The 15,437-nt window shown below is 45.3% G+C and overlaps 1 protein-coding gene across 1 annotated transcript in view; it reads left to right on the plus strand.

Moving 5' to 3' along the window:
- LOC111960166 (dedicator of cytokinesis protein 11-like) overlaps window positions 1–15,437 on the plus strand; it is a 133,369-nt gene that overhangs the window by 34,169 nt on the left and 83,763 nt on the right. The window contains 12 exon segments of the mRNA XM_070437805.1: window positions 843–937; window positions 2,030–2,153; window positions 2,296–2,417; window positions 5,736–5,819; window positions 5,912–6,001; window positions 6,185–6,306; window positions 6,573–6,642; window positions 7,070–7,183; window positions 7,787–7,858; window positions 8,579–8,725; window positions 9,027–9,110; window positions 9,758–9,869. Coding sequence (XP_070293906.1) covers window positions 843–937; window positions 2,030–2,153; window positions 2,296–2,417; window positions 5,736–5,819; window positions 5,912–6,001; window positions 6,185–6,306; window positions 6,573–6,642; window positions 7,070–7,183; window positions 7,787–7,858; window positions 8,579–8,725; window positions 9,027–9,110; window positions 9,758–9,869 — 1,236 coding nt within the window.

A 15,437-nucleotide genomic window follows, 5' to 3' on the forward strand; every position in this document is an offset into this window, starting at 1 on the left:
TTAGAGAGTTCTTTTGGAGAGGAGAATACGAGGGGGACGTACAGAAATATACCTGTTACACTGTAACTGGTACACAACCCATAATCATATGATCTGAAACTGTCTCTTCTTCGACTGAGCTGTTGATTTGAGCTCTGCTCACTCTGTTCTTTCAGAGGACCTCCACCGCTCTCATAGGTTGTGTCGCAAATGGCACCCTATTCCCAGGGTAGTGCCCTACTTCTGACACTACTTTTCACCAGAGCTGCTCAAACGCTGTGCACTACTTAGGGAATAGGATGCCATTTGGGACCGAGCCCGAGGCTCTGCCTCTCCTCTCTGCAGTAATGAGGAATGACCAAAGTAATCAATGTCCTAATTACCGTTCCAAACGGATCCCCCTCTCCTCCTCACTGTGTCTGCCATATCAGGGTCAATTATCTAGACCTCTGCYTGGACTTCCAAACAGGTTGACTTCAGGGCATGTATTCACAAAGCCACWTCACATGCATGGGCTTAGGCAACTCAGCCTGCCCCTCCTCCTTCCCTCCCCTGGTTCTGCTTGGTCAGTTTAGCCTGGCGTGAGAGAGTTCTCCTCTCATTAACTCAAATCTCACCTCTAACTGACACTGGTGAACAGCTCGTTTTCACCATTGTTCTGACAGATGTTGTTTGTTTGTGTTGCAAGTTCTGCCATGAGAGGCTAGCGTTGTATTTTAGATGTGATTGTACAGTTCTTTGAAACCATTTCTGTCTAGTTATTATCAATGCTCACAGRTTGCTGTAGACTTACTCACTGGCATACCCTAACATTGAAGGATGAGCAGTAGATGACTAATAATGTATGTGTGTGTGTGTGTTTCAGTGTATCTACGGAAAGCCAGGGGAGASACTCTTCACCACCAGTGCCTGTGCGGCCGTCCTCCACCACAACCAGAACCCTGAGTTCTATGACGAGGTGAGTAAATAAACCTGACCAGCCAAGCCCCCCCTCCCATGGTTCACGTCTACAAAACAGTTAAACAGTTGAGTTTGAACAATGCATCATGTCTGGTTAAAGTTTCACTATAGGTGAAGGAGTTGAAAAGTTAGTGTTTTTAAAGCCTATTTAAAACATGGTCGGTCTACAGTACAGTATTCTACTGAAGTCCAGTCCACCAGTTATTTCCGGGTTAATCCTGTAACTCTGCCTCACACTGGGCTAGTCAGACACCCACCAGAGCCTCCCTGGCCAGGGAAAAGGGAGGGAGAGGTGAGGACAGGAGACTATCTCAGACCCACGGGAGCGGGGGCATCTTGTGTTTGGTATATGGATTAGACTCCACACACACTCACCATCCAAGCCCCCCCTTTTCTTTACTCTCCAGTGACCAATTCCTGGACCAATACCTCATGCCTTGCTGAATAGTTAACTAAATTAGTTCAAGTGAGTTATGAGGAAGACCAGCTTCAACAAGTGAAAGGACAGCACTATTGATGTTGACACATGATCAAGTCATACTTAGAATTATGTTTTAATTGACGTTAGTTTAATACTATGCCATGGGCTGTCTGTTATTTCCTGTGAAGCAGAGCGCACGTGCAGGCAGACTGAACATTATTGTACTCACTGCTACTGCCCCCTTGTGGRGAGAGTAGGAAGAATTGAGCTTTTTGACCAAATTGTTAAAATTTAAAAAAATATATACATTTTTGTCATTTAGCAGATGCTCTTATCCAGAGTGAGTGCATACATTTTCATACTTTTTTCCATACTGTTTTGTGTGTTGCAGTTTCACCTTTTAATCACTTTGCTGCATAAAGGCTAGACACATCATTTATGACAATGTTATGACTTATATTAAAGTAGTTCCATTACAGCTAAAGTAGCGTAGATGGGTCAGGTAAGGTGCATTTCTTATGAACATTAATATTAATGGTTGATTGGGTTCCTATGAACATTATCACTAATATTAATGATTGATTGGGTTCCTATGAACATTATTAATGATTGATTGGGTTCCTATGAACATTATCACTAATATTAATGATWGTTTCCCTACCTGTACAGGTGAAGATTGAGCTGCCAGTCCATGTTCATGAGAAACACCACATCCTCTTTACCTTCTACCACATCAGCTGTGAGATCAGTACCAAGACCAGCACCAAGAAGAGAGAGGGAGTCCAGTCCCTGGGTAAGACTAGGAGCGGTATGTGTGTCTGTGTGTGCGTGTGTTTTTTTGAGGGTGTGCGCGTGTCTGTTAGTGTATTTGTCTTGAGTGTGTGTATCTACCATCTACCTCCATTACCTTAGCCGTCCATCTCTCTCTGTAACAGTGGGCTACTCCTGGGCCCCTCTGTTGGAAGATGGCAGGATGCAGTCTATAGAGCTACAGCTGCCTGTGTCTGCCACCCTGCCCCCTGGATACCTGTATGACAAGACCCAGGACGCCAAGAAGGTACAACCCTCTGGGTACTGGAGAGAACCTGGGGTCAGGGCAGAGGTTTCTCCTGCTTGTATGCTCGTGGCATATGACTGAGATGACATTGATTAAAACATTTGGAGAACGATATTATGAAAAACTATTAGGGGTATAATGGTACACATATTTGGTACGGGGACCTCGGTTTTGTCCGCACTGAACCCGAATGAATATATCTACACTGCGTTGTAGGCCTATAGGCTATTTCTACCACTGGCGTCGTAGGCCTATAGGCTATGTCTACCACGGTGCCAGCTTGTTACGGCCGCATTAGCGTATGGCATTCTACACTGCGTGTAGCGCATAGGCTATGTCTACCACTCGGTTAGGCCTATGGCTATGGTCTAGTAGGCTTATCGTCTACACCTTGCGGTTTTTGTAGCCTATGTATGTCATACACTCGTTTGTAGCCTATAGGCTATTGTCTACACTGCGTTGTTAGGCCTATAGGCTATTAGTCTACACTGCGTGTAGGCCTATAGCTATGTCTACTACACTGCGTTGTAGGCATATAGGCTCATGTCTACACTGCGTTGTAGCCTATAGGCTAGTCTACACTGCTTGTAGGCCTATAGGCTTATGTCTACACTGCGTTTGTAGCCTATAGCTATGTCTACACTCGTTGTAGGCCTAATGCTATTCTACACTCGGTAGCCTACTAGGCTATGTCTACACGCTGTGCCTATAGGCTATGTCTACACATCTGCGTTGTAGGCCTATAAGGCCTATGTCTACACTGCGTTGTAGCCTATAGGCTATGTCTACACTGCTTGAGGCCTATAGGGCTATGTCTACACTGCGTTGTAGGCCTATGCCTCTGGAGTAAGTTGAGCTGAAACAATAACATTTCAGGCTATTTCCATTAAAACGACTGCAGCAATATTGCACGTTGTAATAAAAAGTCTAATCTTTAATTGATGCATTTCAAATTGTCCTTTGTGAGCGCAGCCGGGAACTAAACTCAGCAAAAAAAAAAAAGAAACGGGATGAGGCCTGCAGGAAGGGGAACCACATGGAGGGAGAGGATGTCTCCCTGTAACGCACAGCATTGAGATCGCCTCAGTCCGATGATGCTGTGACACACCACCCCAGACCATGACGGACGCTCCACCACCAAATCGATCCCGCTCAGAGTACAGACCTCGGATTGTAACGCTCATTCCTGCGACGATAACCGCAAATCCGACCATCACCCCTGGTGAGACAAAACCGTGACTCGTTCAGTGAAGAGCACTTTTTGCCAGTTCCTGTCTGGTCAGCGACGGTGGTTTGTGCCCCATAGGCAACGTTGTTTGCCGGTGATGTCTGGTGAGACCTGCCTTTACAACAGGCCTACAAGTCCTCAGTCCAGCCTCTCTCCAGCCTATTGCGGACAGTCTGAGCACTGATGGAGAGATTGTGCATTCCTGGTGTAACTCGGGCAGTTGTTGTTGCCATCCTGTACCTGTCCCCCAGGTGTGATGTTCGGATGTACCGATCCTCTACAGGTGTTGTTACACGTGGTCTGCCACTGCGAGGACAATCAGCTGTCCGCCCTGTCTCCCTGTAGCGCTGTCTTCAGTGTCTCACAGTACGTACATTGCAATTTATTGCCCTGGCCACATCTGCAGTCCTCATGCCTTCTTGCAGCATGCCTAAGGCACGTTCACGCAGATGAGCACGGACCCTGGGCATCTTTCTTTTGGTGTTTTTCAGAGTCAGTAGAAAGGCCTCTTTAGTGTCCAAAGTTTTCATAAATGTGACCTTAATTGCCTACCGCCTGTAAGCTGTTAGTGTCTTAACGACCGTTCCACAGGTGCATGTTGTTTATGTTTCATTGAACAAGCATGGGAAATAGTGTTTAAACCCTTTACAATGAAGATCTGTGAAGTTATTTGGATTTTTACAAATTATCTTTGAAAGACAGTGTCCTGAAAAAGGGACGTTTCTTTTAGTTCTGTACAATGTCGAATGGTGGGGTTGATAAACCAGAATTGGAGGATCCTCCATCGAGAAACATTTTGGCTTCCCAGTAGATTACTACGGCGATGGACAGAGAGTGGTGGATAAAACATTAAAAGTATGTCGCCATGCTCAAAGAGAATAGCCTATGCAGCTGCCAACACCTCAAATATGTTGACACATTTACGCCGACATCACCCTCTGCATTCAAGCAGCCCTTGGCAGCTGATTCTGACCTGGCCAAAGAAATTACAGGAGCGATAGGTAGGCTATTTTATACAGTCTTTGGTTTATAGCCGTTCTCTGTGGTTGAGAATAGGGGGTTTCAGCACCTCATGAAAGTGCTCGAGCGACGTTAAGAACCTCCCTCTTTCACCCATTTCAGCAAACAGGTAGTACCCTCTCTATATAAGCAATGCAAAAGTTTTTAATTAATTGGCCAATGCACCATTGGGCGCTTACTTAAAGACCCAATGCAGTGAAAATACATATTTTCCTGTGTTTAATATATATTTCCACACTGAGGTTGGAATAATTCTGTGAAATTGTGAAAATGATGCTAACGCCCTTTTAGTGTAAGAGCTGTTTGAAAATACCGCCTAAAATTTCAGCTTGTTTTGGTGGGATGGAGTTTTGGCCTCCCTGGTGACATCTGAAGGAGGCAGTGTCATGGTGCATTCATAACCAAGTGGGAATTAGGAATTTACCACATACGACTGGGATCTTTATGACCGGTCATCACACTCGGAATTCCATCTTTTTAGAGAGCCGACTTTCCGACCTGAAGATCACAGTCATGATTTGACCCAATTTTTTTCAGAGTTCCCAGTTGCTTTGAATGCACCATAACATTCCAAGCACCCGCTTTCCCACATGGTGACCTCTGACCTCACCTACTAAGGAAATGGCCTCTATTACAGTATTTTCGTCAGTTAAATGCAACAACAAAACATTATTTATGAAGAGCAATTTATGAATGTGTTTTTTTAAACTCTATATTTGATAGATGTACTTTTGGTTCATAGTTGACACAGCTTGTTGGCCATTAGCCTGTCTGCATTTCTCAACAAATTTCAAATTAGATGAATGCATCCAACTGKTATTTATGACTTCACAACTGCTAAATTCCCACCTCCCACGTGGTTACAAACACAGCATCAGAATGGAATGCCAGGAACATTATGAATGGCATTTAATTTTCCCGCTGTACCTAATCCAAACCGTGACTCCAAAACCGCAATACGTACCGAACCGTGGGTTTGGTGAACCATTACACCCCTGCAAACTATGAGTTATTTAAAAATGCACGATACTAAAATCACTTCATTGTATTTGTTTTTTTTCTCCTTACAGCCAGCGCCAGATATAAAATGGGTAGAAAACTGCAAGCCCCTTTTCAAAGTGAAGACCAATGTAGCTTCAACAATATACCCTGAAGTATGTCTTCTACCTTCCAACATTAAAACAACTTGTTAAAGCTATTGTAACAAACACCATAAGACATCTGTGTTCTGTATTTCTCTGTCTAGGATCTGCACCTCCACAAGTTCTTCCAGCACTGCCAGCTGATAAGGTCCTCCTCAGAGGGCAACCCAGCAGAACTCATCAAGTATCTTAAGGTGAGAGAGACACTTCTGTCTCATTTACGCTATCACTTGGTATTGCTGTCTCTCTCTGACTTCAACCCTCATATATTTTAACTAAATTTCCTGCTGGTCATGCTCTCTCTCTCTCTTTGTCTCTCTCTCTCACTCAACAACCCTTTCTCTCCATCTCTCTCCCTCCTTCCCTCCCTTCCCTAGTGCCTGCATGCCATGGAGGCTCAGGTGATCATTAAGTTCCTCCCCACTGTGCTGATGCAGCTGTTTGAGGTGCTCACCACGGCAACCAAAGAAGCTCAAGAAATCGCTGTCAACTCCACCCGGTGAGTCTTGACCCCTGACCCTATGACGGTATCATGATCTGACCCCATGAAACAGTGACCTAGACATAGTCATAGTTGTGAATGTGAGTTATAAGTCAATTGATTTGAAAGGCCTTTTTTTGTTGTCAAATATAACACAAAAGTCACTGTACAGGAGTTTGCTAAAYGGCACAAACAGATTTGGGACGAGGTTATTTTAAATGCTTTTTTGGAAGCGTTAATGGATGTAGGTTGAGGAAAGTAACCATAATATTCTAATTCTTCAGTGTGATTATACACGTCGTTTCCCGGTGCCATGAGGAAGGACTGGAAAACTACCTGCGCTCTTTTCTGAAGGTAAAACGTCAGGCATCATACACACGACAGTCGATAATAATTTTGAGACTCCCGAATGGCGCTGCGGTCTAAGGCACTGCATCACTACAGACACCCAGGTTCGAATCCAGGCTGTATCACAACCGGCTGTGATTTGAAGTCCTGTAGGGCGGCGCACAATTGGCCCAGTGTTATCCGGGGTAGGCCGTCATTGTAAATAAGAATTTGTTCTTAACTGATTTTCCTAGTTAAATAAAGGTTACATTTAATGAGCAGAACCAAGGCCTGGTCCTTGCCTTACTGATGAATGTAAAGATGGGTAATGCATTTTCAGTTGAAAGTTACTTAAAGTTCATTCATTTCTCATTTGGGATAATGTTCAACATACCATGTAAAGTGATAATGTGAAGGTTGTGTATTAATGCCTATTTCTGTGTTGTGTCCCCAGTATGTGTTTGTGTCTGGGAACTCTGGGACCACTCATGAAGTCCTGGCCACCGCAGTTACAGCCATCCTCAAACAGACAGCAGATTTCAACACCAGCAACCAGCTGCTTCAAGGTGTGGTGTGTGTGTGTGTGTGTGTGTGTGTGTGTGTGTGTGTGTGTGTGTGTGTGTGTGTGTGTGTATTTGGATCCCCATTAGCTTTTGCAGGAACAGCAGCATGCGCACACTTTTTTACTTGTCATGTTCAAGCATAAAATGTAAATTCCCATACTGACCAGCAGGTATCACTGCAGCACATGCAGCTGAACCAGCCACTTGTTCCTTGAAAGGGAAAGTGGATTCCTTACATTCTTGTGTCACTAATAAGCATGTTTTGACAACCCACCATGTTTTCGAAACAATTACTTTTGCGCAGTTTTCTATTGTCAGTACACCTAGGATTCCTGCACACGAAGCCGGTATTATAAAGCCCATATTATAGAACCCATTGATGTTTTTTGTTGTTGTCAGACTGTTGATATGATCTTTCTTAGGAAGGGTGCATCCCTAATGGCATCGCATTCCCTTTATAGTGCACTACTTTTGACAAGGGCATTATGCAGGCCTCTGGCCCAAGGTAGTGCACTATGAAGTAATAGGGTGGCAATCGGGACGCTATCTAAATGTTTCACAATTGAGCAGTAGGTCCAACTTCTTCTGTCCCTCTTCCTCTTTTCTAGTATTCTTGGTTCTTCTTTGAGACAATGGCCAAGTCCATGGCCCAGTACCTCCAGGAGGGCAACAGGATCAAGGTTGGTGCATGTTCTATTCTGATTAGGGGTTTATCTTGTGTCCCACATCGAAGATAGTGCACTCCCACATGCACACGTGCACACACCCACACAAAACAGCCATCCCTGACAAGCCCTCAGGTGGAGGGGAACAGTTAGCATTCTTGCTATGCAAATATTTATCATGTGGCGCTGCAGTGTTACATTTCACACACTCTTTCCTCACTGCAAAAATGTGGCAATGAACACTTCCTCATTCTACAGATATGCAAAGGTCAGTTGGTGATAAGGATATTCCTGTTTGTACTCTTATCTTGGCAACAGTTTAGAAACAGGCCCAGTAAAATCCAGACTGAAGCATCTACTGAAGATAAACTAAGGTTGCTGAAATTGACCACAATTCTAATATAATATTCACTAGTACATTTGAGGATTTTACAAGCTGTGCACATTTTAGTGAGTCATGTTTCATCTCTTAGGCTGTTGTGAAAGAAATCTATTTCTCAATGACCAGAAGAGCACACTTGTTCCTTCCTCCCATCCTATTAGTTAATATAAGATTAGTTTATCTGTAGTTGGGGTGAATCAGAACCACAAATCCACACACTTTATACCCATAGAACATCCATTGAGCTCAATTGGAAAATTGCCTTACCCAAGTTAATTGTCGCTCGGCCCCGAGGTTCACATGAGGTCACCATGTTGTCGACATCTATAAATGAGTGTGTTGTGTCCTACCAGATGCCCCGTGCCCAGAGGTTTCCAGACAGTTTCCACCAGGYSCTMCAGTCCYTRCTRYTGTCCATCATGCCTCACATCACCATCCGCCATGTTGAGATCCCAGAGGAGGCCCGCTGTGTCAACCTCAGCCTGGCTGGCTTCATCAAGGTCAGGCCCCCATACAGAGCCTGAACCATACATTACAGAGCCTGAACCATACACTACAGGCCCCCGTACATTACAGTGCCTGAACCATACACTAAAGGACGGACATAATACAAAATACATTATCCCTGCTCTGAAAAAGGAATACTGTTGATATTGAGGTCTTCATTAAAGACCAAACTCCCTTCTGAAACTAGCGATAATGTGTGGTGAAGTCAGGTGCTGTCTATGAAAGATGTTCTTGGTGTGCTTAGTTGGTTAGTCCTGTTCTTCTTAATGCCCTGATCTGTGCTTGTCTCCACAGCGCTGTCTGACCTTCATGAACAGAGGCTTTGCCTTCAGCCTGGTCAACGACTACATGTGTGCCTTCACACTCAAAGACCCCAAGGTACTCGACACCAACCACAGTACCAACCACAGTACCAACCACAGTACCTCTTCAATTGTTGATCATTTTATTATATACACATGTATATTTATATTATATAGGTACTGTACAATAACAATAACCCTTCTGCTATTGTTGATCATGTATCATTAATGCAACGGGAACTAAAACAGCCTGCTGTACAGGCTTCTATAGATAGTAGATGCACATTGACTGTGGGAAATGTGCCCTACATACAAAATAAGAGCGTGCTATAAGGGATCATGAATGATAATAGTATAATTATACAGGCTATACAGCTGACTACCATAACACAGTATGACCCTGGCAGGTAGAATAAAAAGCCTTTAGCGTGTGGCCTCTAGCAGTCTTTCAACATGCCGACACATTTGATCAACACTATATTATCAGCCTTACTATATTTGACTAACAAATATAAATCAACATGTACATCCATTGTTTTATTAACCCTCCGATTGCCGGTGGCTCTACAATGTTTTGTCTCAGAGATTATTTTCAATCCCAATCTCAATTCTTTTCATTTGTAGGATGAAAATAAACAATTTGTTTCTGGTCATCTTGAGTTCCAGTACGTGTGTTGTCTTAGGAGTTGTTTTGTAATGCTAGAGCGGTTTGTTGACTGACAGGTCTTGACGGAGATGAAGTTTGACTTCTTGATGACGGTGTGTAACCACGAGCACTACATCCCGCTCAACCTGCCCATGGCCTTCGGCCGCACCAAGCTGCAGAGAGTACAGGGTAAGGAGCTCCTAATCTCACGCCATGCTTCTCTGTTCTATYAGCTACCTACCTGCATTTGTTCCATGCCGGTGCCACCTTAGAAATAAGAATGAATAGAGTGAGTGTTTTGAGTGTACCCATGCCAAGAAGTCAAGTCACAAAGTGTACCCTTTAATCTGTGCTGTGATTTGTTGAGTCAATTCAACTGGCATTAGAAAAAGCCACATCAGTTAGCATCATTTGAATGAACATTCTACATTACCATGGCAATCCAGCATTAGTTGATTGCATCCCAATACCAGACAGCCATTGTGAGTATACAGTACCAGTCTATTGCCRGGGTTAGAGYTTCCAAGTCCGTTCTATTCATTCATATTTCTAGGAGTGCCACACACAACCATCTATTACTGAGGTGCATAATTCATAATTCAGGCCTTGTTCTGCAGTTTATKYTGGTTTTCCTTTCTCCCTGGTCACTTAAAGGGAAACTTCACCACTTTTCAWCCTCATATTCATCCTCAATATGAGTTTGAAAAGTGGTGAAATTTCYCTTTAATGTATCAATTAATGTAACTGATGGAAAAAACCTACTTCCAATACAAGGACCCTTGAGGACCAAGTCTAATACAAAGCAGACCATGTGGAGTCTAGCAAAAGGGGGGTTGTTAAATTAATTCTATGAATGATATTTACCACAGCCACAGTATATTCTGGTAATAGTACTGCATGCTATGTTCATTTATTTTACTCATTTGTTTCTCCTCCCTCTTGTTTTGCTTGTGGTTGTCAGATTTTATTTCGTACGCGACGGAGCTTTTTGGCGTAGTAGGTAGGTGATGCCTCCATAACATCAACCGCCACGTTTGCAGTTTGAACGCCAACTGAGTCGGCATGCAACTAACCCACTTCTGCTACCTCCGTCTATCCAGGAAACTCCTAAACTCTTCATGATTGCTAAAATCTGTACCGCCTGCTTGGACCAATGTTTTGTTGTGGCCTGGAGATTGTCACACTTGCTGTCTTTGAACCTGGAAATCTAATTACTTTTCTCTCCCTGATGTTTTGACTGATGATTTCAGACGAGGGGAGAGTATTTCTTGCTGCCGCTGCATGAGGGACTGCTGCCGTACATTCTCTCTATTCCTCTCTTCCATTTTCTCTCTCTCTCGTTCTCTCTCTCTTCCTCTCTTCCATTTTCTCTCGTTCTCGCTCTCTATTCAACTCTTCCATTTTCTCTCTCCCTTCCTCTCTTGTTGGCTGCTTTTCCTTCACTCTGTAGTCCAACTCATCCCAAACCATCTCAATTGGGTTGAGGTCGTGCGATTGTGGAGGCCATCTGATGCAGCACTCCATCACTCTCATTCTTGGTCAAATAGCCTTTACACAGCCTGGAGGTGTGTTGGGTCATTGTCCTGTTGAAAAACAAATGATAGTCCCACTAAGCGCAAACAAGTAGGACAATGTATTGCTGCAGAATGCTGTGGTAGCCATGCTGGTTAAGTGTGCCTTGAATTCTAAATAAATCACAGATAATGTCACCAGCAAAGCAACCCCACACTATCACACCACCACCTCCATGCTTCACGGTGGGAACCACACATGCGGAGATCATCCGTTCACCTACTCTGCGTCTCACAAAGACACGGCAGTTGGAACCAAAAATCKCAAATTTGGACTCATCAGACCAAAGAACAGATTTCCACTGGTCTAATGTCCATTGCTCGTGTTTCTTGGCCCAAGCAAGTCTCTTCTTATTCATGCCTTTAATAGTGGTTTCTTTGCAGCAGTTCGACCATGAAGGCCTGATTCACGCGGTCTCMTCTGAACAGTTGATGTTGAGATGTGTCTGTTACTTGAATTCTGTGAAGCATTTATTTGGTCTGCAATCTGAGGCTGGTAACTCTAATGAACTTATCCTCTGCAACAGAGGTAACTCTGGGTCTTCCTTTCCTAATGTGAGCCAGTTTCATCATAGCGCTTGATGGTTTTTGCGACTGCGCTTGTTCTTGAAATTTTATGRATTGTCTTAAAATAATGATGGACTGTCATTTCTCTTTGCTTATTTGAGCTGTTCTTGCCATGATATGGACTTGGTCTTTTACCAATTGGGCTATCTTCTGTACACCACCCCTACCTTGTCACAACACAACTGATTGGCTCAAACGCATTAAGAAGGAATTATATTCCACAAATGAACTYTTAACAAGGCACACCTGTTAACTGAAATGCATTCCATTTGACTACCTCATGAAGCTGGTTGAAAGAATGCCAAGAGTGTGCAAAGCTGTCATCAAGGCAAAGCGTGGCTACTTTTAAGAATCTCAAATATAAAATATATTTTATTACATGATTCCATAAGTGTTATTTMRTAGTTTWGATTTATTCACTATTATTCTACAATGTAGAAAATAGTTCAAATAAAGAAAAACCCGTGTGTCCAAACYTTTGACTGGTACTGTACATCAAAACATATTATACAATTACATGTAGAAAGTGTTCATGCTCTCATAGGTGTTTCTCTGATTTCCCTGGTTAGGTGGTGGTGTTTCNGGTGTTTCTCTGATTTCCCTGGTTAGGTGGTGGTGTTTCCCTGGTTAGAAGGTGGTGGTGTTTCTCTGATTTCCCTGGTTAGAAGGTGGTGGTGTTTCTCTGATTTCCCTGGTTAGGTGGTGGTGTTTCCCTGGTTAGAAGGTGGTGGTGTTTCTCTGATTTCCCTGGTTAGAAGGTGGTGGTGTGTGTAGCGCTGTGTTACGCGTGGTCTCCTGATTTCCTGGTTAAGGTGGTGGGTGTTTGTTCTCGTGGTAAAGTGCGTCGGTTGTTTTTCTTGGTTTAGGGTGGTGGTGTTTCTCTGTAGCCCTGGTGAGGTGGTGGTGTCTCTCCACTCTGGTTAGAAGGTGTTTGGTGTTTCTCGATTTTCCGGCCTGGTTATTGTGGTGTGGCGTTTCCCTGGTTAGAAGGTGGTGTTGTATCTTGGTTGGTGTGTGGTGTTCCACTGTGACAGAGTGGTGGTGCTTTCCCTGGTGGAAAGGGTGGTCGGTGTTTTCCTGGTTAGATAGGTGGGCGGTTTTCTCTGTATTCCTGGTGAGTAGGACGCGTCGGTGGCTCGTTTCGCATTGGTGTAAGGTGGTGGTGTGTTCGGCGGTGCGGTGTATGAAGGTGTTTTTGAGGGTCGGTCCTGGGTTGCAGCGGGATTCGCACTGTACTTTTTTTTGGGCAGTTCCGTTGGTTTTCCCTCCTCCGGCCTGCCGGTGCTTCTGCCTTTGTCTCGTCCGCGTCTGTGTTTATGCCCTCTGGTGTGTTGTGTGGCGGGGCTGCGTGGCACTGTTTTTGGGGGCTTCTCGTCTTTGCCATTCTTGCCTTCCTCTGCTTCTTCCTCCCTTCTGGCGTATATGCCTTTGCTCTCCCTGAGGCCGCCGCCTTTTGTGCCTTCTCTTTGGTCTTTCCGTTTTGGCACGCTGTCTCTGTTGCCTCTTTCTGCGCGCCCTTTTTTGTTGGTCTCGTGCCGTTTGAGCTCGCTTTCGCCGTCCTTCTCTCCTTCTCTGTTCTTCTGGTGCTGTCCGGTACATCGGTGGTGTCGTTCTGTCTCGGTCTTCCTTGTGCCTTTGTCGGTAGTCGGACGTGGTAGACCGTCGCTTGGTTTTCTGCTGTTCCCTTTCGCGTTTCTCCGTTTGTTTTACTGTTTCGCCTTGCCTGGGGGGATGTTCTCCGGTGTGACTCTGGTTCGGCGGCTAGGCTGCCTTCTCCTTCTTCCCTGTTCCAGCTGCTGCCGGGGGGGGTGTTGCTCATGCGCCTGGCTGCTAGCGCTTTGTCTTCTCTCGCGGCTGTCCCCTCGCGTTTACTTTTCCACCCTCCTTTCCGACCCAGTCTCCTCGTTGCCTGCTTGTTAATGCCCCTTGCCCCGTGTGTGGCCCCTGTGACTTGCTGTTACTCTTCCAGCGTTGTGTGCTCGGTGCTCCTGGGATGTTCCCTCCGGCATCCTTCCTTCGCTTGCTGGTCCTCCTTTTCTCCGCCCGGTACATCTTCCTCTCGGCACTCCTCGCTTTTCACTCCCCTTGCCTCCCCTTTGTGTTTCCCGCCGGACTTTCGTGTCTGTTCCTTGTGCATTGTCTGGGCGGCATCTTCTTCTGACTATAGAGCCTTCGAGCGTTTTCACTGCACTTGGTATATTGCGGCTTTGCTCCTTCGTTCCGTCGGGATCCTGGTTAATCTTTTCTCGCCTGCCTTACACCCCCTGTCGCGCCCTTCTCGCTGGTTTCCGCTGTGTTGCCCGCCCCACTTGGGGTTCTCCTTGCTGCCTCGCTGCTATGCCTTTCCGGGAAGCTACAGGCCATATTACCGTGGGGCACGTCTTTGAACTCTGGGCTTTGCGGTTTTCTCACACTTCCCCTGTGAGGTTGTTCTTTCATCAACTGGTTTCCCTGTGAAGGCGGATCTCCCCTGCCTCATTGTCTGCTTTTTCGTCTTTTGCCCTTTTTTGCTCCTAGTATTGCTCTCCCGTGCAATTCCGGTTCGCCTGTTCAGTTTTCTTTGCAGCTCTGTCTTCTCTTCCTGTATTCTGCCTGTTTGCCCTGTTCCCTGTCTCCGCCCTGTCCACCTCTCTTTTTCCGTTGTCCCTGGGTCTCTGATTTCCTGGTTAGGTGTGGTGGTCTGGTTAGGTGTGTGTTTCTCTGGTTAGAAGGGTGGTGGTGTTTCTCTGATTTCCTGGTTAGAGTGGTGTGTTCTATTGTGGTGGTGTGTTTCCCTGGTTAGAAGGTGGTGTGTTTCTGGGTAGAAGGTGGTGGTGTTTCTCTGATTTCCTGGTTAGGGTGGTGGTGTTTCCCTGGTTAGGTGGTGGTGTTTCTGGTTAGAAGGTGGTGGTGTTTCTCTGATTTCCCTGGTTAGGTGGTGGTGTTTCCCTGGTAGAAGGTGGTGGTGTTTCTCTGCCTGGTTAGAGGTGGTGGGTGTTTCCCTGGTTAGAAGGTGGTGGTGTTCCCCTGGTTAGAAGGTGGTGGTGTTTCTCTGGTTAGAAGGTGGTGGTGTTTTCTGTTCCTGTTAGCGGTGTGTGTTTCCTGGTTAGAAGGTGGTGGTGTTTCCTGGTTAGAAGGTGGTGTGTTTCTCTGATTTCCTGGTTAGAAGGTGGTGGTGTTTCTCTGATTTCCCTGTTAGAGTGGTGGTGTTTCTCTGATTTCCTGGTTAGAAGGTGGTGGTGTTTCTCTGGTTAGAAGGTGGTGGTGTTTCTCTATTTCCCTGGTTAGAAGGTGGTGGTGTTTCTCTGATTTCCCTGGTTAGAAGGTGGTGGTGTTCTCTGATTTCCTGGTTAGAAGGTGGTGGTGTTTCTCTGATTTCCTGGTTTAGGTGTTGGTGTTTCCCTGGTTAGAGAGGTGGTGGTGTTTCCCTGGTTAGAAGGTGTGGTGTTTCTCTGTTTCCTGGTTAAAGGTGTGTGTTTCTCTGATTTCCTGGTTAGGTGGTGGTGGTGTTTCTCTGATTCCCTGGTTAGAAGGTGGTGGTGTTTTCCCCTGGTTAGAAGTGGTGGTGTTTCTCTGTTTCCCTGGTTAGAAGGTGGTGGTGTTGTTCTCTGATTTTCCTGGTTAGAAGGTGGTGGTGTTT

The sequence above is a fragment of the Salvelinus sp. IW2-2015 genome, linkage group LG37 (assembly GCF_002910315.2).
Source record: "Salvelinus sp. IW2-2015 linkage group LG37, ASM291031v2, whole genome shotgun sequence".
NCBI classification, from domain to species: domain Eukaryota; kingdom Metazoa; phylum Chordata; class Actinopteri; order Salmoniformes; family Salmonidae; genus Salvelinus; species Salvelinus sp. IW2-2015.